General features: G+C 40.9%; 1 protein-coding gene across 1 annotated transcript in view; it reads right to left on the bottom strand.

Annotated features, from left to right (window-relative positions):
• Positions 1 to 2,202: 2,202 nt before the first annotated feature.
• The window catches only part of TNFAIP8L3 (TNF alpha induced protein 8 like 3), a 47,427-nt gene continuing 23,347 nt past the window's right edge, over positions 2,203 to 26,282 (bottom strand). The window contains exon 2 of the mRNA XM_068695627.1: positions 2,203 to 5,251. Within this exon, the coding sequence (XP_068551728.1) occupies positions 4,689 to 5,251 (563 nt within the window). The 3' untranslated portion in view covers positions 2,203 to 4,688. The remainder of the gene's footprint in view (positions 5,252 to 26,282) is intronic.

Genomic DNA, 26,282 nt, shown 5'->3' with positions numbered 1-26,282 from the left:
GACCGGCACCCGCGCCGCAAGCACCTAAATTAACAGCTGTATTAACACCTAAATGTATAGGTTTAGACAACGTCTGAGAGCAGTTCTTGGAAAAAATGCAGCCATGTGGAATCTTGTTTGCAGTTTTACTAAGTAGTGGGCTTTGGCCTTCACCTTCACCCCCTGTGCATGTCTTGGTAAAGCAGTGCTTCAGTCTACTTGTCTAGAATTTCTTGGATTGGGAGATGTGAAATAGGCAGGGAGTTTGTTTAAACTTTAAAAGGGAATATGTGTTTTAGTTTCTTTTCTTTGTGACTTATTAGGTCTTGAAGGATTAACACATTTTCAGGGAAAATGAAATAAAATGTGTGGAAGTAGGCTAGAGAGAACAGAGCACATAATCCTGTTGGCATGAAGGATTTCTCTTTCAAGAAGGATCTAGAAGCTGTTCAGAGCCTACTGACCTTTCTGAAACGGCAGTTGAACAGTGTTTTGCATAAAAACCTAGGCAGCAGGAGACTCCACTGTTTTACTGCTGTGTGCCATGGGCAGCTTGGAGTTCAGACTGTTCTGGAGTCAACAGATAAATTATCATACTGGATCAGTATTTTACCTGTTTTATTGATTTCCTCATTTTCCCAAAGTATTTTCAAATATTTTTAATGAAACATTTTGGTCTGAAAATTGGTGAAGGTGCAGCAGGACAGTATGATGCAGTGCTTTTTCCTAAACGTATATCAACTCTCCCACTTCCACAGTACTTTCTGTTGGGTATTCCAAACCCCTTCTCATCACGTAAGGAGCTAAGAGCACAAACTTATGTAACACATAGCATTGTCTGGAGGTTCTATACTTGTGAGTAGCTGAGAAATGACACTGACTGATGATTCTAAATATTGTGAAGACGGTTATCTCATACTAATACTGTTTTTTGTTTGTTTGTTTGTTTGTTTGTTTGTTTTTTTCCAGCATAAAACAGTATAAAAAGCTGTATTATCTTTTCTATGTGGTAAGAATCTGTATTGTCTTTTTCTGGTGTTGCTTGTATTGTAGCAGGTAAAAATGGATCTGCTGAAGTCATCCAGTTAAGACTTGCTTTTGCAATCCTGTTGCTGTGATAAGAGGTAATGGTGTTTTACCTTTTGGTTCTTTTCAGGGTCAGTACTTTATATGCCTTCCTATGAGAATGTTTTTCTAACTCAAGTGAGATTAGTTCAGTGCAATGTACTGCTCTGTGGTATGTGTAGAATTTCATTAGGATGCCAGAAGTGGTTACTCTTGAGAGTTTCTTGAATTTTCATGTTTTTATCTGTAATAAAGTTGACAGTGATGAAGCAGAGAATATTGTGTCCTGCCATGGTATGATTAATAAAATTAACCTGAGAACAGTGTTTTATCAGCAGTGGTACTTGAAGTACCACTTATTAAGGTCGCCTTAAACTTGCCTTTTAAGGTAGTTTGCATTTCTATTTGTTCTACTCTTTAATTGCTTCTGGTCTAATTGCCACGTGAGTTGTTTGCAAATCAGCTCTTTCAGCCAAAACTGTTTGCCTTTTCTGGGAATAAGGACAGAGGAATATATGCTCGCTGCTGTTAAAACATTCTGGTAAATTCCAGTATCTACCTTGTTTAGGGTAGGGATTTGAAAGGTGCCAGGGATGTGTCTTCTAACTGAAGTCACAGCTGAACAGGACTAAATAAATAATGGAAAACTTGCAAGAAGGTGCTTGGTACAGAGCTAGATCAGGGTGTGTTACAACTGCTCTGGCCTTGACACAGACTGTGAGAGTATCTTGGCAATGCTCAGGCTGTGCCTGGGGACAGTCAGGGCCCTGGAGGCAGAAGCTTGTGCACTTTCCTCCCTGGGATTTGTGTGTGGGGGGGTCTGAACCCAAAACCCTTGACCATAGTGCAGAATACATGGAGCCAGCATCAGCCCTCAGGTCAACTGCTCAAGAACTTGGTGGAAAACAGCTTTCCTTTGTTGCTGATGCATGTTTGTGTTATGTGCATGTAATGCAACAGAAATGGGGGTTTCCAGTTTTCTTTTAAATATGTAAATTGTCTGCATACCTACCGCCTACTTTCACAAGACCTGCCCTTCAAAGACCTTTTAGGTTGAACAGTTGAAGGTAGCAAAAGTTAGATTACATCCATTCCTTCACCTTATTGTTTAATTTGAGTTCACATTGGATGGTAGAAAAATAAATCGAAAGCAAAAAGGACAGTAATCACACATCTTTAATCCACAAATATGATAATACATCATATACTTAAAGTGACCTGGACATTGCCCATTAGCAATGTCATTACATACCAAACTACTAGTACAAAAGTAAACAATGAATATACCAGATAGGCAAATATGAGAAATGCTCAAAAACATTTTATTTCATTAAGGCTACTCAGATTTGTAAATGACAGATGTTCAGCTGGCCTAAAATATCAGATTTTGGATATTGATACTTGCACAAAAAGGAAGTCATATATAGGATATCTCTTTCCTTGTGGATATCTTCAATATTGAATAATCTCTTTGTCTGGCTTTAAAAAACATCTTATATTTGTTTGCCACAAGAGAAACAAACACACAGAATCTGACATGTGCACTGGGGCAGGAATGTTGGATACAATAACTACTATTCAAAAGCATCAGTTGACAAGTACATGCTCTGAGAAAGAATGCAGCTAATGGTGCATGTAAATATGGCTCTGCAAATGTCTCAACTTGCAACCTTGGAAGGCAAATCTTAATAGACTTTCCATCCCAAAAGTTCATACACTATTACTGTGCTGTGCTGCAAAGGAACAGTTTACCTTCATTGCTACTAAATGTACTTTTATGGTTGAAGGAAACATGAGGGAAAATTACATCATTACAAACTGCCCTGGTAATGTCTTGTGCTGCCATTTTTAGTGTTCCTCCTGTGCTCCAAAATGCATTCTCCTGGGAACAGATAAAAAACGCTTCTTGTCCAAACCGTAGTGAATATGTGATCTGGGTATGTGTATTCTTACCTGTATGAAAGTCAGTAGAATGGTTAAAGTTGTTTTTGCAAGAGATGAGCTACAGTTTTTCTGGGATGAGGAAAGACAGAAGAATGAAAATAAAAATTTGAAAAGTTTTCTCCACCACCACATTATTTAAGAGTTTAAATGGGAAAATATAAATTTTTGTTATCTTGAAGTAATGGGTGATAACCCTTGGATGTTTTCTTTAGAGAGGAATGGCTTCTTGCATTTTGTCAATTTTAAAGTACGTAAGTCTCTGCATTATAATATATGCAATATGAAAGGTGATATCTCCAGGTAATGGGATTGTCCGCTCTCTGTGTCATAGTAAAGGAGACGCTGTGTGACATTGAAGCCTTAGCAGACTGAGGTGAGTCTGTGGGATAAGACGCAGAAAGCAAGGAGAGAGGAGAGATTTCTCCCCATGCTCCCCCTACTTAGGGACAGGCAGCACCATCAGCTGAGCTGCAAGATCCAGCAAGCTGGAGTATCTGCTCTGCTCTGGTTCTCCCTTTATCCCAACAAAACTTTCAAGAAACTAGTATCTCTTTGAAATGTTTTTGGTTTAAAGACATAAGTATATTTCATTTAAAAACAAAACAAAAGCTTGTGTATGAAGCTTTCCAGAGTCACTGGAGTTAAGAGGGCTGTGGATATTCTGCACTAAGATGGCACTGCAAGCATAGCAGATGGAGCTCCTTTTTTTTGTCACAACTCTATTTTACTGTAGGCACAAATTCACATCATGGATATGGTAAACCATTTTACCTAGGCTGAATGTTATCTTTTGAGGATATGAGATATTAATGTTGCTTTATAGATCCACTGATTTCTTCACAAGTGCAATTTCAAAATCTTTGCAGAGCGTTTTGGTCTGCTGGGCAAAACAGTAAGAGCACAAAGAGCAGCATAACCTTCAGCCTTAGCCTCAGCTATGTTACCAAATACCCAAAATCTGAGAGAGGGAGAACCAATGTTGTACTACTTTGTCTAATTTTCTAATTACCTTTAAGCTTGAAACACTGAGCTGCTTTTCAAAATTAAAGTGAAATCTTCTCTTATTAGAAGGTATAAACCAAAAATCTCTAATGAGAACATTGTTTCATGGAAAAGCTCTTTAAATTTTGTACCACTTCTACTCAATTTGTATTACTTGTTATCCCCTAGTAGACTTAAATACCATGTGAAATCAGAGATGCATTCTCACATTGATTCCTGATCCTTTTTAATCCATGAGAGCCTTACCTTCTGTCTAAGACTTTTCAATTAGTGTGGGAATAATAAAAACATACACACCAAGGGCAGCCTAGGGGTAAATTCCATGCATTGCTCTTTTTCCATCACCTATTTTTACATAGCCATGCATTGGAGCTTACTTTCTTTCATATGCTCAGCCTTGACCACAAAGCTAATAAGATCGTGATGTATAGCAATCTATTTCTGAACAATATACGTCAGCAGCCTTATTCACGCCACTCCTTGGAAAAGACTCAATTATCTGGAACAAAACATTAACACTGATAGCTTTCTGATGTAGGTGTTCCACTTCATCATGAGCCAAGTGAGCACCTTCAGGCTCCTGCTGGAGACTGTATCAAGAACGGTGCAAAGGAAGCTCGCATGCTCACCACGGCTCATGAAGGGTGGCCAGTTCTAGACAGAAGTTTTTGGTTGGTTTCTTGTTTCTGAGCGTACTTTCAGAGGATCTTCTCATCAAGTAGTTTGTTGATGCCATCGCAGATCTTTTTGAGGTATGGCCGACAATCCCCATCAAGACTGTACAGGGCAGTTAGAAATTCCACATCTGCAAAATGATTGAAAACGTGGTTGATACGCCCATGGGATCTCGGTGTCAGGTGTCGATCTACTAGTTCATGCACAAGGTCTTTACACTCATTCAGAAGTTCTGCAAGAACATTCCTATCAAAAGTGTATTCTACCTCGTAGAAACTGACAATTGTCATGGCAGTTTGGTTCAGCTTCTTCCTGAACTTGTCTATGATTTCCATTTCCTCTTGGTTGAACTGATTATTTCGATAGAGGATCCCGATTTTTATTGCCACTTTAATCAGGTCTTTCATAATTTTATGGGCTTCCTTTTTGTTTCTTGTGTGTTCCTTTGTTACCTTGTACAGCTCATCAAAGATTTCACTGCTTGTGTCATCAATTAGCATGTTAGCCATGGTTTTAGTGGCCATTTTGCTCAGGATCTTTTTCTGGGCTTGCAGTGCAAGATTCTTGGAACTGAAACAATCAGGACCTGTTTCAGAATAGCAGAGAAAAGAGAAAATGTTAATTTTATTTGGTGAATCATTTTCACAAACAGGTAGGAAAAGTAGTACCCATGTGTTTAACTGAGGTATTGCTTATTTAATTGATCGTTACATATGGTCATGATTTGCAGTAACAGGAACATTTGCAACACTGAATTCCCAAGTATATCCATGGGCTTTCAGACATCCATGTTTCAGGTCTCGTCACTGAGGATTTTTGTTTACAAGTGAAGAATAGGACGTTGTGGTGGGGGATACCTATGCCACCTCTTTTCTAGTCACTGGTTCAATAACAAAGTTTTTTCTATTCCGTAGTTCAATGTTAAATCTTTCTTGGCAGAAAAATCCGTTGAGATGTGTTTATGAAGGTAACTGAGCTATCACGGAGAAGCAAAAAGCACAATACTGGCAAACACGTACGTGAACCTGAAATAATTATTCTTTTGGCCACTAGGAGACACTGTTGCTCCGTGGTCAGGCAGCAGCGGCATAGGCTAGTAAATCGGAGTAGGGCATTTCTTTTGCTTTCATCGCCACAGTTCCAGTTTGTTACCAATTTACAAAACCCTAGGCTATGATTTTTGCAAAACGTTGGTGCTTCAGTACATGCAGTTCCTGCCAGTTGAAAATACCTCAGCTACTTGCTGGACAGTTGTCAAATAAACGTAAATATCTTGGATTTTTCCCTCTCTTACCTATCTTTGCAGGTTCCACTCAGGATAGCATAGTTCTAGGATAGGATAGTTCCTTTGGAGCATGTGGCTACCGTTAATGAACTGGTAGAGCTTAATTTGACCTTCCTCTGCTTTTCATCTTAACGTTTTTTAACTGACCCTATGTGACCAAACTAAAGGAAGCAGAAACATTTCATATGAAATAACCACCCAGTTTAGTACTGCAGCAGTGGAGTCCCTGTAGGAGCTAAGGGCATTTTGTCGTTGTACCAAAACAGTGATGAGTGTGTGTGTAGCTGGGGGAGCTCGGTCTGATGTGAGGAGAATGGAGAAATTGTGCCCTTTGCCAGCTGCTGGGGAAGTGGTCCACTAAGAGATTAAAAAAATATAAATAAAATCAAACCTTCCTGTGCTGATTTGATTTCGGAACCTGAGTGGGTTTTTGGCTGAGGCTCCTTCCAGCCATCAGGGCATGAACGTGTGGCTGCAGCAGCCACGCTGCAGTTCAGTTGTGCAGCAGGGATTCATCACTGTTGTGGTAGGGCCTGGGGTATTGCACTCTACATGTGTGCTTGTATCACAGTACTCTATATGGCCTTTTCTCATGCTGCTGTGCTCTCACCCCAGCCTTCTTTCCCTCTTGGTGCTTCCTACGTTGTCGCATGAGGCAGCAGTAAGTAGCACCAAGAATTTAAAGTCCTCTGTTTAAAAACTGTTATCCACATTTGCTAGTTAAAAGTTGTCATCATGTTAAAGTTGTCATCTTTCCATGTGTGCTACATCTGTACCTCTGAGCAACAGAAAAGAGTAGCATTTAATTTCAGCTGAACCACCACCTGGAAAAAATAATTCAACATATTTAAAAGAATTGCCGGTCCTTTGGAGACAAAACTGTGGGCCTGATCTGCTGACTGGAGGAAATAGAAAAACTTGGATTTAATCTAAAAATGATAAAAACCAAGACAAAAGCTTTCTCTCACTTTGCAGTACAGGGGTATATAAATAGTATCTGTGATGAATAATTATGTGCATTAAACACAGTAAAATGGAAGGTTAGCATTAGTGTCTGTTTCTGTAGCAAGTGTTTGCTATTAATCAAGTGGATGTGGTTGTTCAGTATCTGTTTTGATCAGAACCTGCAAATAACTGCAGTAAGCTTTTAGAATATTAATTTGACTAGTATTCATGCCAATTCAGCCGCTGTGTCATATTCCCCAGTTGCCAACCTGGCTGGGTCCCTCTATGCTCGGACCTTGCAGCAGGAGTTGTGCATACGCGCTGCTGGGCCATGGCGTGAGGTGAAGCAAAGCCTGGGGGCCTGGCCAGGCCCCACACATGCACCCAGCCCCACTCACGGACACCAGGGTGTCCATGGGGGGAGAGGGAGCAGCAGTGGCCTGGCCACCAGTGGGCTCCCAAAGCCCACAGGTGGTTAGCCACACCATTAAGGTCTAGCTTCTGTGTGGACTGCACGTTTACAGTGGAAGACGTTTCTTCCTGCAGCACATTTCCCTTTAAACGTCATCACCTCCCACAGGCAGCACTTGTTTTCTGCTTTGTAGCAAAACAGATCACCAACAGCATTATAGATGCCATTAACTTTCAGGAACAGTACACCAAATCTGAAGAAGAAAATGCAGCCTCTGAGCATGCCACTTCACTGGGTAGTGGTTAGCCTCCGTTACAGAAATCCTGGCACCTGAGTTTTCACTAAAGCAGTGATGGGTTTTGCCTCCAGATCTGTACTCCTCTCTAAACCATCTGAAGTGTCGTCTATGATAAAATCTATTCCAAAAGCCCATGTGAAGGGATCAAGGGATCAATCCCACAGCAATCTCCCACCCTTCAGAAAACGCAGCTCCCCAGACCCGTATTTCCACAGCGGTGACAACAAACCCTGGCTGGCGCCAGGCTGAGGCAGCTGGGGTGCCAGAGGGCCTGGTGCACACAGTCAGCACTGTGCTCAACTCGACTGGCCGCAACCAGCTCCTGCACGCAATGCCGAGCGGGACAAGGACGCCTCCCATCCACTAACCTTAATGACAGGCTTGCCTAATAACAGGCTTGCCTAATAGCAAAAGTGTGGAAAGAGTTCAGTGACTCTACAGAGGGGATATCTGAGTTTTATAAGTATTTTCAGAGTTTTTGAAATTAAAAGGCAAGAGCATCTGTAATATTCTCAAAATGATGGCTGTGCCAAGTACAAATGGTTAGTACTAAATGCTCAGCGACTGTATTTTCATGTAAATAGCCATTCACCCAGTATATACATGACAGCAGAAACAGTACAAGCATGGGAGAGAGTGTGGCTGACTTTCTGGAAGCAATGATGTGGATGTGGAAACAACTACCCTGAACAGATGAATCCATTTCACTCTCACTTAGCTCCTTTAGCCAAAGCCTTAAAAAAGTCTTGCAGCCAGGCTATTTTCTCCCTGGCAAAAGGCTGAAAAATGCATTGCTGTGAGCTCTGGAGGGAGCGCTTGTTCACAGGTAAAAATCCGCAGGGAAGGAGTTGATCTTCAGATTTGGTAGAGTTTGCCAACCACAGATTTTCTGCTAAGTGTATTAACAGGCTTGCTTTGAAGATAAGGAGATACGAAGCAATTTATCTGGTTTTGTCCCACCTGTGGAGTTAAGTTTGCTTGTCTGACACTGGGAGTTGTTACTACGGTGCCTGCTGCAGCTTGTGCCAGTTCATCAATCAGCTCAGCCACTAACTGCCTCAGCTAAAGCCAAATGACGCTTGCAGCTGTGTGTTATTGCCCATTGAAACTGGGAGTATAATGCTGTGATGAGTTACACTGCCAGCCTGTGGCAGCTGATGGGGTGCTGTGCTTTTGGATCCATATTGAAGTGCATGTTTGTGGGGCACCTGGTGAGCCTGCATGTGTCCCACAGAGGTGAGGGGGGCTGAGGGCATTGAGGGGCTGGGGGAAGAAGAGAGTCAGGAAAGGTCCCTGCCTCTGTGCTGCAGCTGTCCTCTAAGTTAGCAAAGAGCTGCCCCTTGAACTGAACAGGAGGCATACTGTACATAAGAAAACAAAGATGATGAAGAGGCTGAATTATTTTTAATGTTCCTGAATCCTCAGTTTTCAAATGCAATGCAGAATCTGCAGCAAGAAGTAGGCTTCAAGGAGTCAGCAAAGCTACTGGAAATGTGGGCATCCATCCAGCTGCTAGCAGTGCTTGGGCCTGGGGGAGATGGACTAAGCCAAAGGACGGATATACCCTTTAAGTCTGCTCCTGTAAGAGAGATTGTGTTATGGAAACTGCTGTGGGAATGGGCACAACTGTGCACAAAAGGGATGTGCTGTGTTCATGACCTCAGTGATTCATGTGACACAGTTTGAATGCATCTGTGTGTCTTAAGATAGTGCTATACCTGCCCCAGATCCTGGGGAGTGCAGGTGCTTATGAGAATGAAGGAGGCAGTGGTATTATTGTAGGCCATGGCACTGTATGGGCTGTATCATGAATTGTGGCACTGAGGGATGTGGCTTAATGATGGGACTTGTAGGTCAGGGTGGTGGCTGGACATTATGATCTTAAAGGCTTTCCCAACCTAGGTGATTCTATACCACTCCTACAGGGAGTTAAATGAGCAGTGGATAACTACATGGCTGATCAAATGTTGCTGTTGTTGCTGAGAGCTTGCTTAAGTATAGCCTGGTTGCCTGTAATGTCACTTTCTTGACACAAATAGTTTATAGAGCATAAATAACACTTGTGGAAAATAAATGAAGGAAGTTTTATTAGCTTGTTAAGTAAAATTATAAGCATAAGAACAAGCGAGTGCTATTTTAGAAAGAAGAATATGTAAAATAAATAACAGAAACCTCTTATTGCTCAGTGTGCAACCATCAGATAAAACATTTAGAAGTAGGAAGCAGAAAACTTGTGCATTGTACTTACCCTTCACGTATCACTTGTGCCATAAGGTAGGTTAGAAAAAGCAAATGGTGGAACTTGGGATTTCAAAATAGCTCGAAGACCAGGCAGGGAAAGAAGTGTAGAAGTACTTCTCCCACAGTGTTTTAGTACAGCTTGCTGGCTGTAAGTGTGCGTATTGCTCTTGGACAGCTATGGGATCACTGCAGAAGAAACATTCAGTGTTTCCAGTAACTTTAAGCCAAGAAATCCAATAGACCAGATGGAATATATCGGCCTTCAGGGAGGGCCAATTTAAACATGTGTAAGCACAGGGAGCCTGGCATGCTCAAACTGTTAGCTCTTCTAAATGGTTACCATGAGTGTAAGAGGGCTGCTCCGTTCTGCAGGGGAATGGGAGGTTCAGGAGTGATAATTACACAGCCCTGGGGCCAAATACCAGTATCCAAAATTCTGAAGTCAGGCTGAAATGGCAGCAACAGCCCCAAACAGAGGGAACGTGACTGAATGGAAGGTGGAGTGGGGGAAAGAACACTGCTCTCAGTGCTTCATGCAAGCAGCAATCACTCCCCCCCCCAAAAAAAAACACTTTTTAGGGACCTCAGAACTGGAGATGCCTAGTGATAATCTTATTTTCAAAACACAAGCCAGCTGCTGAAATACTTTACTAATACAATGTTGGTGCATAATGGAGTGAGCCTTCCAGTGCCTGGCAGAGGAGCTGAGGAGCACTTTCAGCAATGAAAAGCCATGCAGATGGAGCAGCTGAGCTGCTGCCAGTGCCTCTGCCTGGCCTCTGGGCTGCAGCCAGGGAGGAGCAGCTTAGTTGTTGCTTCCACCTGATCCGCTGGGGCTGGCCAAGTGCTTTTCCTGCTGCCCCCCAGAAGCTGGATGCGAATCAGTCTGTGCTGCTGTGTCTAAAGGCAGGAGCTGGCAAAGGGAGTCTGGACAACAGTGTTGTCCCATGGCTGGAACTGGGCCTTGGTGTGGCAGCCTTCAGGAGCTGCCTGGGCTATGTGACAGTTGGTGTGGTGCTGTGACTGCTTCATCTCCAGACAAATCAGGTGTTTCGCCCCAGTCATGTCCTGATAGCTTGTGAGGCAGGAGCCAATCCCTGACTAAAAGGGCTCAGTGAGGACCATTCTCATGTGCCATGTCCCAAGTGGAGGGATGCTGCAGTGACCATGCTGCTGCAGGGGTGTCTCTGGGGGCAGGCTGCAGAGGACAAGTAAGGCATGTGGGCAGCCAAGTCACAGCTCTGAGAATGGCTGCCAAACCCTTAATTTTACTAATCTGATAGCATATCAGAACCAAGATCTAAAGCAGGCTGCTAATGTCTAATTGCAGTGTTGGTATCTTTGAGGACTGATTTTCAAACACTTGGTTTAAGCTTGTCACTTCCTGTTTGGTGACACACAGGGATGCTATGCCAAGGCAGCAAATGTCTGGCTGACTTTTGGGAAGTGTAAACAATGCAGAGGTCTTGCGTGAGCCTCAGGGTGCTGCACAAAGACTATGAACAAGCTTTTTCTTATCTGGAAATGCATAGGTATTGCAGAGATGAGTAAGTCTTACTGCCACAAGTGCTAATAAAACACTGGTGTTTAAGCTTTGCTATACAACTGCAAGGTTTTGATGAATTAATCATTGTATCTTATAAACAGGTTTAAAGTCTTTCGATGTTACTCACGTTGATAGCAAGTGTAAAATACATCAAAGAGACTGAACATCCATACTCGACAAAGTTTAACTCTGGCTGATACTGCAAGACAAAACACTTGCACACTGACAGCAAGCTTCGATAAGGGGGATATTTGCAGCAGATGGAGCCATAACAAACCAAGACTTTGCTGGGGCTGAGCTTTAGGGAATGAGACTGCAGGGGGAAACTGCTCTTACTGGGAAACCCCAGCCCTGCATGTGAGTAGCTCAGGTCTGGCTGTGCAGGAGGACTGGCAATCATCAATTGCCATTGATCCTATTCTTATATTTTGAGATGGAAATAACTTATGGTTATAATGGCAATGTTTTTCTTTAAATGGTAACTTCAGCCGAAAACCTTTTAGAGAAGAGAAACATGCTGATGTATCCACAATGCAAGAACAGGTTCCTCAGTAGATATGGATAGCTTGGAAAGCAGCAGAGAGCTCTGTGCAGGCAGTAGAGGGCATCTAGAATTACTGGGGATTTTTTTCACCTTCAAATTGTGATTTTTTTAATATCCAGCAAATCCTGTACATCAACTCAGCATTTTTACTACAGTCTCTGAAATATTTTGTGCTTAATTGCATTTTCCCCACAATTAATCACATTTCCTGTGATTCCTACACTCTCTTCTTTTTAAAGATGATGTACTTTTTGTTAACCACAACATTACCTTATTTTTTAAAAGTCTAATTACACAAGTAATTATTGCTATAGAAAATTAAGTTTGTTTTAATTTTAGGACGTGACTTTCATAATAGGACAGTAGTAAGTTCCTTCTTACGTGCTAAGAAACTGTTTCCTGCTTAGACAGGACATGTTCTTTGGGAAAACATCTTATTTATAAGGAACAGTAAGACAACTCTCTTGTTAAGGGGAAAAAAACATGTCAGACTTGTGTGGAAAAATATGTTGGTCATATCCTTCTAAACATGTAATGATTAGCTAGAAAAGATCTTCTTGTGAAGGTACTATTTGCCACCAACACTCTTATAATCCATGATAAAGCTTTCAAGATCTGTAACTACTCTGTTTTTACATAGTTGCCACAATAGTTGCATCTACTTGTATATGACTGGCAGAACATGCTTGCAGTGCTACTTCATGATCAGTTTCCAGGCTGGCAGATTCCATTTTGTGCAAAAACTTGGGGAAAATTAAAATTGCAAGCACTGAAAAATAGAAAACGTCCCTGCATCATCCAAGCATGGGAGATGCAGGAACCAGAATCACCTCACCTAAAGCTGTTGAGGCTTTCTGTGTTCAATACGCAGTCATTCTTGCTGCTGGAGTGCAGGTACAACTCACCTCTTCAAAACAGCCTGCACCTCCAAGAGGAGGAAAGAAGAAATGGCCCCAGGACTGACAGTGTTGAGCAGTGTGGCAGGTGCTTTATGCCTTTTGGGTCTGTGCTTTGAGCAGTTGCTTGCAGAGGCCCAGAAGCAAACCTCCTGATTCAATCTCTGGCTGCTTTCCTAATGTAGGCGAGGATTTGGAGCCTGGGAGCAGCTACACCCTGCTCTGATATCTGAATGCTGTGGTGCTTGTAATGGGTCTTAAGGGAGCTCAGCCCAATTTCATGAATGACTTTAGGTTCTTTCCTGCATGTTCATTAATATCCTCCACTGGAGAGAAGATTAGGGCTATGGAGTTATTTGGGATCCTGTGGTGTTTGCATTCAGTCATTACCATGCTCATAACTCCTCGCTAACAGGACAAGTAGGCTTTGCAGAGCATCTGTAGCTCAGATGATTTTTATTTCTTCCCCAGCAGTCTCTTTATCACATAGGAGCCCCTGATTCTCAGTAGGAATATAGTAATATGTTAGGAGAGCAAGGCTTGGCTATATCATCTCTAAATATTAAACGAGGCCTCCATGCAGTATATGTGATTCAACAGGCTATTGGTTTCTGTTTCACTGATTTTTTTTTTTTTTTCTTTCCCCCATTTCTCATGTGCTCAGGAAGAAAACTGGGTTTATTTTTCAGCTTGAAGCTGTTTCTTGTTGCAGTAACTGCTCCTTCTCCAGAGATACAACCCCCTTGCCTTTTACATGGAGTAATTCTATTTTTAACTCTGATATATTAAGAATGGCATGAAAAATAACTACATCTATGCTCTAGGGATGCACAGAATTCCGTGAGAAAGCAAGCAATCAGGACCCCAAGGACGGCTGGTCCAAGGATGCTGTGAAACTCAAAGATGGCATTGCTCTATAGCGTGGTATGAGGCTGCATGAAAATGGGGGAAAAAGTATGTCTGAACAAGGTCAAAGTGAATAACTGATTAAAACCCAATAGTCTGTGACTGCAGAAGGTGCCGAGCAGCTGCTGACCAAGCAGGCTCCCCAGGTAGAGGCGAGGGTGCGTTGATGGCACCATGTCCCTGTGGAACTGAAACAGCTGCTCTGCACAGCATATGGTTCTCATCACCGTCCTCCATCATGCTGCTCAGAGACATCCAAAATAGCCCACCTTGTCCCACATAAGGGCAGCGATTGAAGGCAAAATGTATTTTCCTATTTTTAAACTGAAGATATGCGTGCAGTCCTGTTTGCTTGAAATGTTTTGAGGACTTTGACACAGTGCAAACCCCAGATGGGCAGGAGGAACACTGAACATTGGTGCGTGCATAAATGGGAAGAGGCCAAGGGAAGCAGCAGGGGAAAGGCTGCTTCAGCTTGGGGTTGATTTTTGTGAATGGCATCAGCGTATCTGGAGAATGAGGAAGACATATTTGTGAACACCATATGCTGTTGTTTTACTTCCTTCATAACTGTTTGCTTGATAACTAGGTTTTGAATTAGGAAGGTGATGGACAAGAGGGAAATTAGATAATGGCATAGATGTAGTATATCTGGGGAGAAAATACAGTGGCTCTCTAAATAAAACAATTAAACTGTTGTGTTTTTTTTTTTTTTCCACAATTAACTCCAGACATGCTTCCAAACTCAGCTTAAACTAAAAGTCAAATGAGGGGAAGATATCAGGCAACTTTCCTAAGATGGGAACGGACACTCCAGGCTGATCATAATGTATTTAGAATTGTTGAGTCATACAGCTGGAACAGACATCTCATGATGAGACCTATCATTAAAGAAAACAAAGGATACTAAATCTGCTGCAAGTGTTAAGGCTTGCTAGGGGTATGAAGGAGCTTGAAGTCAAGTTTTTCTTGTGGCTTTTTATTTAAGAAAATAAATAGCTTTGTTAGAAGAGACTCAGCAGGTGTGTAAGTCAATTAAGAAAGAAATATTCTTTTGAACCTATATCTTGAGTCATGCTTAGTGATAGTATTTTGTATGTCTCATAAGGTATGTGGGTGCTGCCTATGTCTGTGTATTTATAAAATCTTTTCCTTCCAAGAATGTGAAGGCCTAGCTTTGCAAAGACACTTAATGTATTAATAAGTGTAGTCAAAAATCTTAATTCCTAGTCTGGGAATATTCAGGGAGAGAAAAGGACTTCTTAAAAAAAAAAAAAAAAAAAAAGCTGGAGAAGTTATTGTAACTACATGATTTTTTTTTTCAGGGTGAACAAGTGCTCCAAGATAATCAGCTGCCTGCTGTTGTAGTGACCCTCCTGGCTGCAGAACCTCTCTTGGTTTTTGCCCAGTTTCCCTCTCAGTGCCTGCAGGATGGGGTGCTTTGTCTTGATTACTCTAACCTATGCTTTAAACCCTTGTACTACCTTTACCATAATAGGCTACAAGACATCAGCCCATGCTCTGCCCTTGTAAACTGCAGGGAGAAATTTCATTGCTATTTGAACTAGAAAGTTTTATTTTGCTCAGCAGCAATTAGCTGATGTTCTGTGCTGGAGCTTCATAACAAAGGTGCAATACCAGATGGGAATGTTGCTATTGCAAGTCCATGAGACCTGAGGGCATCCTCCCTCTCTGAGTAAGAACTGATAATATCAGTGCTTGACTGGTGCCCAGTCTGCTTTCTTTTAACTCATTTTAAGTGTTTTTTTCCCTGTACTGAAAGTTTGAAGATTCACTTAGAAGTCTACCCTGTGCTGAAACAAAACCTGCTTGCTACGTCATTACATTACTCAGGATTGATAGCATAAAGTTCATCTTTAATGAGACAGTTCAGTGGTATAGTGACAAATGAGCCAATAGTGTTGCAATTTAAAAAAAAATAAAATCCTTCTTATCCTGGCTGAGAAGCCTATGAGTAAATTCCTTTTCCTTTTAGTTCATTTTTTTCCTTCAGTTGAGACCAGATTAAGCACATTATACTGAAATAGCTGCCCACACACAAACATGGGCACTATGCATACCTTTAAAAGTAAGATCTAAACTAAATCTTTCAATACTGTCAGCTCAGGGATAAATCAATGTCTTGTTTTTAGACTGAAACTTTTAGAAAATTATTTCTTAACAACAGCAGGGCTGAAATTGAAAAGTCAAAAGACATGAATGCTTAAAGAGAAGCTGCTTTGACTCTTTACTCTCTTTCTCAAAAGGACAACAGAACTAGAAGTTTCTCCATTCACTTAGTGCTTAAAACAATACTCTACTGTTTGCCTGGTCATTTTTCTTTTTATTTAAAAGTATTTTTACTGTTACAGAATATTAGGCTTTGTGGAATCCTTTTTTCTTTTTAAACTGTCTCTAGAGAAGACTAGCTGCTGGGGAGATGGCCAACCCAGATTCTGGATGGAAAACTTCTGCCTGAAGGAAAAATTAATACTGGTAAATGCAATGCAGCTGGGATTCATCACACTCTCCATCTCTTACAAGTCTTTGTGCAAATGACTGGGGACTTACTGGTAGGAAGAAAGCCCACAGTACTGTGTGCCTCAGATGTGATCTATAATCTTGTTCTCCTTTTAGATGAAGTCTGATCTGGACTTAAATGTGTCCTCTAGGTGATCTGCTCTGTGCTGCTCACCCACAGCATGGGTCAGGTGCCCAGTCAAGATGCACAATGCACTGAAATGGAATAGGAGATGGCTTGTGGGGTGTGTGTAGAAATGTATGCTGTTACGTATCTATCCACATGACCTACACCACCTGCTAAATTCTCCTAATTGTTCTCTGAAATCCTGTTATAAAGAAGGACCAATTTTATCCAGCCTTTTCTTTAATGTAAAGGATGTGAATTGTTACACCATGAAAACCTTAGTACACCCAAATGAAAATAAAGCCAAATCTAACAATAAGAAGAGCAAAAGATTATTTTCTGTGGAAGGATACAAAGCTCAGAAAGGTGGATTTATGTTGTTTCTGTTCCTCCTTGGTTCAAAATCTGCATGAACAATATCTACCAAAAGCTAGTGTCTTTTCTTATTCTAATGAAGGAAAAATCCTGAGTCTGTACTGGAAAAAGTGAGAGGAGAAACTAGACTACAAATGATGGTTTTCTTGTTATGGCTTTAAACTGAAGTGATAAGTGTGGTATTGATACTGTCACAGCTATGTAACTGGCCCAAGTAACATAAATAGTATCTTACAGTCAGAACTCCTTTAGAGGATAAATGCAATCTGTTTTCATGCTTTTAATTAGTTCATTGTCTATATGTTGTAAAACATCATGCCAAGAGGAACATCCCGGTAACAGGGACGCTTCTTCTCTCATCAAGGAGACTCTAATAACAGTTTAACAGCAGTAGCTGGTTGGAAAGCTGCCAGGTGGAGAAGGACCTGGGAGTATTGGTTGATAGTTGGCTAAATATGAGCCAGCAGTGTGCTTAGGTGGCCAAGAAGGCCAACAGCATCTTGGCTTGTATAAGAAGCAGTGTGGCCAGCAGGGCTAGAAAAGTGATTGTCCCTCTGTAATTGGCTCTGGTGAGGCTGCACCTCGAGTACTGTACTCAGTTTTGGGCCCCTTGCTACAAGAAGGACATGGAGGTGCTTGAGCGAGTCCAGAGAAGGGCGACGAAGCTGGTGAGGGGCATGGAGAACAAGTCCTACGAGGAGCGGCTGAGGGAGCTGGGCTTGTTCAGCCTGGAGAAAAGGAGGCTCAGGGGAGACCTTATCGCTCTTTACCTCAAAGGAGGCTATAGTGAGGTGGGGGTTGGTTCTCCCATGTGCCTGGTGACAGGATGAGGGGCAATGGGCTTAAGTTGCGCCGGGGTGTTTTAGGTTAGATGTTAGGAAGAACTTCTTTACTGAGAGGGTTGTGAGGCATTGGAATGTGCTGCCCAGGGAAGTGGTGGAGTCACCATCCCTGGAGGTCTGTAAAAGACATTTAGATGTTGAACTTAGCGATATGGTTTAGTGGAGGATTTGTTAGTGTTAGGTCAAAGCTGCTGCCTCTGTATCTGGTCAGGAAGTAGAATAACATTTTATCAGTTCTGTTAAAGTGTTGGTGCTTACTCAATTCCAGCAAAACAACTGCTACCTCTGAAGGTGTTTGTTCTATTTTGCTGTTTCTAAACTCCAAAATTTTTAGATTCTCCAGTGCATGCTAAAGAAACCAAGTCTTTCTAAACAAACTAAAAAGCCAAGCACAAGCTGCTTTTCCTCCTGGGTGATTCTAAGTGTAGGCACCTACTTGAGTCTGACCTAGAAAGCTGCAGAGTATGTTTGACCTGCCTGGTCTCTCCTGGATTAGGTATGGCATTCAGAGTGGCCACCCAGTGTGGGGCTTGTTTAGACATCCCAGAAGTCATCTGAGGGAAATACTACTTGGTTTCTTCTGCTTTCATGACTTGGCGAATCCTTCTTTCCTAAAGACCTAAGCTGGCATTTCTCAGTTCTCTTAAGGCTCTGTTGCCTCCAGGGCTCATTCTGCAGAAGTGGGGCAATGCCTGCTTCTTAGCTCTCACCCACCTGGTAGAAACAAACTGTGTTCTGCCCAATTTCATGTTTCACAATGAACTTTCTCTACAATGAAGAAAAATACTGCTCCCTTTCTTGAAGAGGGGATTTCATGGTTCTGTTCTGTACTGCCAAGTACAGGCACCCTGCCTGGGGGGACTCTGCCAGGTAAGAATATGCCAGACCATGTGGGCCCTAATTCTGACAAAAGGCCTGATGCTTTTTAGCAGGAGGGTCTACGGATCCATATGATTTGCCTGTCTAGAGAAAGAAGACTACCATGTTCATGTGCTTTTGTAGGTTTCAGCTTTTCCTGAAACAGCGTCTTTGTAGTTCCTGTGGTTGTCATAGTGGGATCCAAGGCCATGCTAACCTAATTACATAAACAAGGAGCAGAAAGCAATCACCACCTGAGGAGCCTTCAATCAAATGATATATTTGTATGCTTTTAAATGGTGAATGGAACATTACGAAGGAATGGCCACATAGGTGTCATTCATCACTATGAATTCTCATACCAAAATCTCAAGAGTTTCTTATGTTTGCACCACCAGTCCTGGAAAATAATAATACAGCTCTTGTGCTCCACATATAAATATTTCTATAATGCTCATAGGGAATAAAATGTTAGCAGTAACATTTAAATAAACTATTGAGTAATCAGGTTGACTGATATTCTGTAATATAACAAATCACTTAAATAAATGACAATTGCTAGGAAAGTTCAAGAAACTTCCTAGGATGACACAGGCCAAAAAAGAAGCTTGCTGCCCTGCTCATACAGATATAGCACACTATATATTCAACATTATGAGTTTAATGTTGGTGTGTAATAGAAGCCATTTTGTTTTTTCTTCATTTTAATTATTGCTAATTTGTGCTGCTAGTGTGATGTTATTGTTCCCCACCCTGCAATAGACTTGAGGTTTCCCGTGGCAAAGTGCTAAGCAGAAATATATCTTGGCTCCACTAAGGTGAGGCCAGCTATATTTGCTGCTAAACTCAAGAGCTAGCATGCTTTATTTTTATCCTCCCCCCACCTTCCAAGTCTACTTAGATGATTTCTTTTTGCAGTAGTCTGTTCTCTTCCTCCAAGCCTGGTGGAGCTGCTGAGGACCTCTGCCTCTGGGGTGAGCTCACCTGCATTTTGGCTGCTGGAAGCATCATGCCTTCCCCAGCTACAAGTGTCTCACGACTGGTTGGGGTGCTGCTGCCATGATGGTGCTCCCCCATCACCTGGGGGGGCTGTCTGGCCTTTCCTCAAGCCAAAAGCCTGCAATCGATTTACCATTACCTGCTTTTCCATGTTCCATGTTAAACACTCCATCTTACACAGAAAATGCATGCAATGCTCTCCATATTGCTTCACCTGTAACAACCTGCCCTCCTATAAGAAATAAGCTCATGATAAAGTGCACGTTTTCTTATGGCAAATGGGCACCCCCATGAGCCTCTCAGAGTAGCCTTCCACTACGTGAACTCTAATTAAGCACTGCCCAGTGGTGTTGGCATAATGTAGCATCAGTTGTCGCTTACTTGACTTTAATATGTGTGGCAAAAAACTTGTGGCAAGTTTTTATCAGAGAAATAAAGCTCAGTGACAGAATGTGCTCTCTTATGTAGTGAGAGACTTACACAGTGAAATTCAAGCAGCGTGTTAGAGCTTGTGAGATTTCTGACAAATGGCATCAGTTGGGGTGAGGGTTAAAAAGAACCAAGTCAGTTGTCTTTGCTTAAGTTTTGGTCCATGTTTGTGCTCACAGTTGGCTGACGCCTTTTTTTTCCCCTGGAATTTGCAAACAGGATACAAATGGCCCTTCAGTTACTGTCTTGGGATGTACTTTTGGTTAACTGTAAATATCAGTGCTGTTTATAGAAAATCTATAAATGTGATACTCCAATAATTTAATTGGGGCAGCACTGATTTTCTTAATTTGGACAGCTGCATCAATTGCATTACTTTGTACACTGGACAAATGCAGGCTGATAAATCTTACTAACATTGTGATAAGTATGGTCAAGAAACTTCCAGCGCTGCTTGGCAATTCTATGGCTGCCTGCTTTAACACAGACTAAAACCAACAACAACAAAAAAAAAAAAAAACAACAGACCAAAGCCATAAAATAACTTGGCAAATTTCAATACTGGAAAAATATACATCTGAATGTTTAGATAGGCCTATAATGCATTCTTGTGTTATTAAATTACTCTATTTGCATTTACATGTAAAGGATGTTTATTTAAAAACAAAAACTCAGCTCCCCAAGCATTATGTAATCCTATTTATTGACATAAGAATCAATGAAACTATATGCATCTGGAGGTAGCGCTCTCCTTCATTTTCTTTAAAGATAATTTTAGGAAAATGGAAATAAATGTCTAAGATGCAATAAGACAGTTATCTAGATATCTACTCAGATAAACTCAGATAAACAAAATGCTTAAAGAAAATATTTGTTCTTATTTTCTGTACAAAGGTTCCTTGTATATCATGCAGCACTTGCTGGATGAAATGCTTCTGAAATACCTGTAGATTCTACAGCTGCAAACTAACAAAGGGATTTAGAACATTGTTCCACCTCCTTTTGAATGGACCAGAACTGTTTTGCTGTATTCAGTCTTTCATGAAATAGTGCTTGCTTGTGTCAATGGTAATAGCCTAAGGTGGCTATGTAAAATTCTGATATATGATAATAGGGAGATTATTTTTCCAAGGATGCTTCCCTATTTTCCATGGTGTGCTCAGGCTTGACTCCAACCACTTTTCATCCATGACTGATTTAATACCCAGCAGGTGCTCTTCCCTACTTCTTTTAGAGGGAACTTGCTATTTAAAGGGGAGGCATTTCAACCAGTGTGTGGTTTATGTTTGTGATTCACTGCACCATATTTCTCAGACTATATCATCTCTACAAGATATTTGGTGTTCTCATTCTAATCTCCCACAGCTACCAGAGGGTAACCATGCATTGCACAGTGGCTTCTGCCTGAATTTATGTCCTGAATTCCAAAATCTTGTCTTTGGCATCTTTGGGTTATGATCCTCCAGACTGGGGACTGGATCAGTAAACACAGAGAAGGACTTTCTGGTTTCCTTCAGTTTACTTTTTACCATGGCAACTTCTCAAACAGAACAATCTTAAATTTTATGGTGCTTGTTCTTGTCTCATTCTTCTTGTTTTAATAAGATTATAATGCAATTAATCTGGAATACAGGACTATACATTACTTGTATCAGTAGCTGGATTAAGAGTGACTTTCAACGTTGTTGTCCTTCCTTTAGTTTTAAAGTCAAAGGGACAAAAGCCATGGGTGACTGACACAGCAGCAAATGAGAAAACTGCCTGAGAGATAAGAATGATGAAATGTCTGCAGTGGATGATTTAAAACAAAACCAAACCGAAAAAACAACCCCAACACCATAATAACAATTATAACAAATTAACAAAATAACATAAGGTAATTCCACCAAGCTCTCATGATTTACAAGATCTCTGGAACTCTTAGTTCTATGTAATTTCTTGGCTGTCATTCTTAACCCATATGTTAGTTAATATGTTTTGGTTAAATATGGGTGACTGTAATCACACTCTTCTTAAAGTCCTACTTGTGTAATCTTCTCCCCCTTTCTTTGTTGTAGAAAAAAATGGACTTTTTTTTGTACAAAAAAAAAAAAAAGTGCCAAAGCTAAGTTGAGACATCTTACACTGTCTTGCATGATCCAAATAATAAGGTTGTATTTCTGTGAAATTCAGTATCTTGTAGGGAGTTGAATGTGATTTTTTTCTTCTATTTTCCTACTTGATTTTAGGACCACACAAATATTTGTTTGACCAAGAAAACCTTAAAAGCAAACAAACCGAAAACCATTCCTACTTGGATGAGGAAAGATTAGACAGTACTGAACAACACATAGTGCATTAGCTTGCTCTTTGTTGAATAGACATTTTGTATTGCATCAATAGAAGCATTTCTTGTTTTATTCATCCCCTTTGCAAAACATACCTGCTTTATTTTCTTTAGCTGCAAAGACGCAAGCTAAATGGATTTCTTCTTCCCATAGGCTTTCTACAAAATAATGTTCTTGTAGATTGCTTGTTTAATATTAATTATTCAGTATACACATAGTCCCCTGCTTCAGCTTTGATTCATCCCGCGATACCCGATACCTGAGCAGCAGTAGTGCAGAGGTGGAAACAGTTCCAAGGAGGGCTTACAACTCTGACACCACAGCTGCTGCTCTTCTGACCACAGGAATGGGCTGTGCTACCGCTCCAGGGGCCAAGGTCAATTCAAGTGGCCAGGGACTGCTTTTTGGTAATTGGCAGCTAAATACAGGGCAGTTTGAGGCTTGTCAATAAGGTATCTTTCATGAGGACCTCCTTATGCCATTTAAACACTAATACAAGATATGGAGACTGCACAGAATTTAACAAATGGGGCTCTCAGTACACTTGTACCTTGATCACTGACACAGCAAGGAAATGCTTTGTTTTACTGGTAAGGAACTTGTACGGAAATGTTGGCATGGGAAACAGCAGATTCATAGATGCACCTTCCATCCTCGGGTTAACAAGGAAGTACAGCTCTCAATTCAGAAGGGTCATCACTTCCCTCTAACAACTGCATCTTTCTTCTCATGCAACACAGAGTGTGTGGTTTTCCCCTCAAAAGTGTTTGTAATTATAACAATTCCCAGAGTGTCTATCTATTACCTCTAGTTGCTGTCTTTTGCTGTATTTTTGGAGTTACAGGTAAGATAGCCACGGCTGCCTGAATGTTTCAGACTTGATGTTTACTTGGGGGAAGTGACAATGCTCAACTCAGTTTTATGGCAAGATATGTCTGCATGGAGCCTTTAAAATGATCAGTGGAAAAAAAAATTCCTCTGATTCATTGCAGAGTTTGCAACATTTGCGAGCAGCATGCTGTTAACGACCAAGTTCTGCAGAGTAAAGCTGTTTGGTGTGCTTTCCCTAATTGAGATGTACAGAACTGAATGGAATGAGCCGAGCGTGAGCGGGGCAAACCAAGGAGTGATGCTTATGCAGGCATGACTAACTGCAAGAGGTTAGTAACACCAGCAAAGCCACCTGCATGTGGAAATATAAAATCCTTCTCCTCCAAACAGGTACAATAATGAATGTATTGTACTCCGTTAGTCCTGACTAACACCCCTGAAGCGGGAAGAAAATGAATGAAAAGCCATTTATTTCTCCAGTGCCAGAGAACAGCTCTTAAAACCCTGCTTTGCAGCAGTGCCCTGACTGGAAGAAAGACTGGCGGCTCAGGGGACTCTGGGTTGCCAGCCTTGGCACCTCGCTGATTTTCGGTAGTATTTGTTTCCTTTTTCAAACTGAAAGTTGAAACTAATCAAAACATACTGCTTTAACAGCCAGTGACTTCACAGCCAAGCCCTGCTTAAACTTACTCATGTAAATAGCTTTGTCATTTATAGGTTACTCTGAATGAAATGAGTAGGATTTAGTGTAAAATAGAATTTGAAAAAAAAAAAAAGATTTTTGTTCCCCCCATATCTTCCAAATGTGTCTTAATTTTTTGCCTGCACAAAGGTAACTCTTCATGCAAGCTAATGTTTAATTGTCATATTGACTAATATCCTGAAGATGAGTCAGAGCATTGCTGAAATTTGCACTGAAGTCGTAGGAAAACATAAACCCTGAATCAAAATGCATTTGCAGTTTTTCTTTTTTCTCCTGCCACAAGGTGCAGTCCCAGTCTCTGAAATTGTTGTTTGCTCTTCCTAAAATATGAAGCCAAGTCCTCTGGTATAAACTGGCATGCTCGCATCTGTGCTGATAAACCACTACAGTTGTATAGCAAGGGAGGGAGCACTGCCCTCATCAGACTTTTAATTGATTCACTGAAGAATGGTAATTACTCTGGACCTAAAAGGACTTGAAACTGGACATACATTATGGCTGTAACTACTTATTCAATTCAGCAGAAGGAAATCCATAAATTACAGGCTACCTTTAACTTTAATATAAACAGGGAACTTTCTTATTAAACTACTTTGAAAATGTGGAAGGGTTGACATATTGTTGGAAATGCATGTCTTTTGGACAGAATTCCATAGAATTTCTTGACATTCTCCCAGGCTGTCAGACAGCCCTTTCTTCCTGTGCCTATTGTTTGCATTAGCTTTGCTGCATAGATTTTGGCTGAAAAAGTGAGTTCATGTTGTGCAATTGGGAATCCAGCTCTTTGCTCCTCTTCAAACTAATAGAGCTGAAGAGCTGATATTGACCTTGGTTTGAGGACTCAGTGCCCTTTTGGCACACACACAAAGCTGTGCATGTGTACGTACATATATATACATACACATTTTATTTTGAATACATATGTATTTTAAATTTTCTCAGGAAACTTTCCATTCTGAATCAGAATGTGGTAGCATTAGATTTTGCTACTTTTCAGCAGTGTAAAGACTTTGCCTTTTAACTGTGTCTAATCTTGCAAACACTTCTGTAGATTTCCATAATCATATAATAACTTCATCTCTGTGCCACCACAGGACTGACAGTAGTAATTGCTTCAGCATTTATTATCCACTGTCCAAAGCCTTTGTCACCTCATAGGATACCAAATGCATTTATTGGGTTATCCTACTTCTAAAATAAACAATGGATAAATTATTGTTGTCATAAAATGTTCTAAATGGCAGAAGCACTAAATGTAAATTCTATTTCTCAAGTACTGCAGGATTAAATCACATATTTTGGAAGAATTGTTGCTTATTAAGAAATTACTTATGAGTTGAATTATATCATTTCTAAATATATAAAGAGTTGGGATGGCTTCCAACTATTACTAAAGAAGCCAGCCAAGTGATGCTTTCCAATTAAATTGGACTGACTTTTCCTTATTAACTTCTCAGTGTTCGGTGTTCATTCTTCTGTTGTTCATGATTCAAGCAGACAATGCATTAACCTTGTACAACAGAAGTCTCACGCATCTCCTCTTTGGTATTCTTTCATGCAGTGGCGATCAGTAGCAGTCTCTGTAGGTGCTCTCTACATGAAAGGTTTCTTTCTTGTCCATATAACTGCTGCTGGTGATGCTTAAGTTCTTGCTTTTAGTTAGGACCAGTTATACAGAGCTTCAAAGCTTATAACTTCTGATGGCTCATTTATATCTGCATTGTTCAGCCTTTGATAATGACTGTGTTCAAAAAACTGCAGAACACAGAGCAGTGCGGAGGTGCTACCTCTGTGGTAGTACCTACACTGTTTAAGTTATGGAAGGAAATAGGTGTAACTCCATGACCTAATTTATTAGCAGGGGAATAAAGACTAATTAATTAAAAACAAAAGTGTCAAACACTAAAAAAGGAAATCCATTAAACCACAAAGCACTTCACAGAATCACAGAATCACTTCATTCCCACTTGTATTGGATGAAGTTCAGATGTTTACAGAGAGGTTTTATATCACCTATGCACCACAGCTCATGTGCTGTATAACACTTGTACCAACTCCCTACAGAGTAAAAAAAAAAAAAAAAAAATCATAACTCTCTACAGAGGTTTGGGTTTCAGTAAAGAAAGTTACTTACCTAGGTAGAGTCCTAGACTGTAGACCTGAGTGGACATACCCAGACCAGAGCAGCTCGTGAACCTTTTCAAAGGTGTCTGTGAAAAAGGTGACTAAGAAATCCTAGCCAATTATTGGCTTAGTTTTACTATGTAAATGCTCTCAGCTGAAGAAAAGTTAAGTAATCTTCAAAAATGAAACAAAACATTGAAAATCACTGCAGTAGAGAACTGGGATGTTAGTGTTTACTCCTTGGCAGATCAGTCTTCCCATAGCTGGCTATAGTCATTGCTGCTATAGGGATCTTTGTTCTAGCTGAAGGAGTTTGTCTCCTCTGGGGTACATAAGGCCTGTCTTTATTGCTGGGTTTAGCCTATTTTAAGTTTGCCCCTCAGAGAACTATCTCCCTTTTCCAGCACTT

The sequence above is a fragment of the Anas acuta genome, chromosome 12, assembly GCF_963932015.1.
Source record: "Anas acuta chromosome 12, bAnaAcu1.1, whole genome shotgun sequence".
NCBI classification, from domain to species: Eukaryota; Metazoa; Chordata; class Aves; order Anseriformes; family Anatidae; genus Anas; species Anas acuta.
Note: the sequence above shows the minus strand (reverse complement) of the source record. Positions and strands in the feature narration are given on the sequence as shown.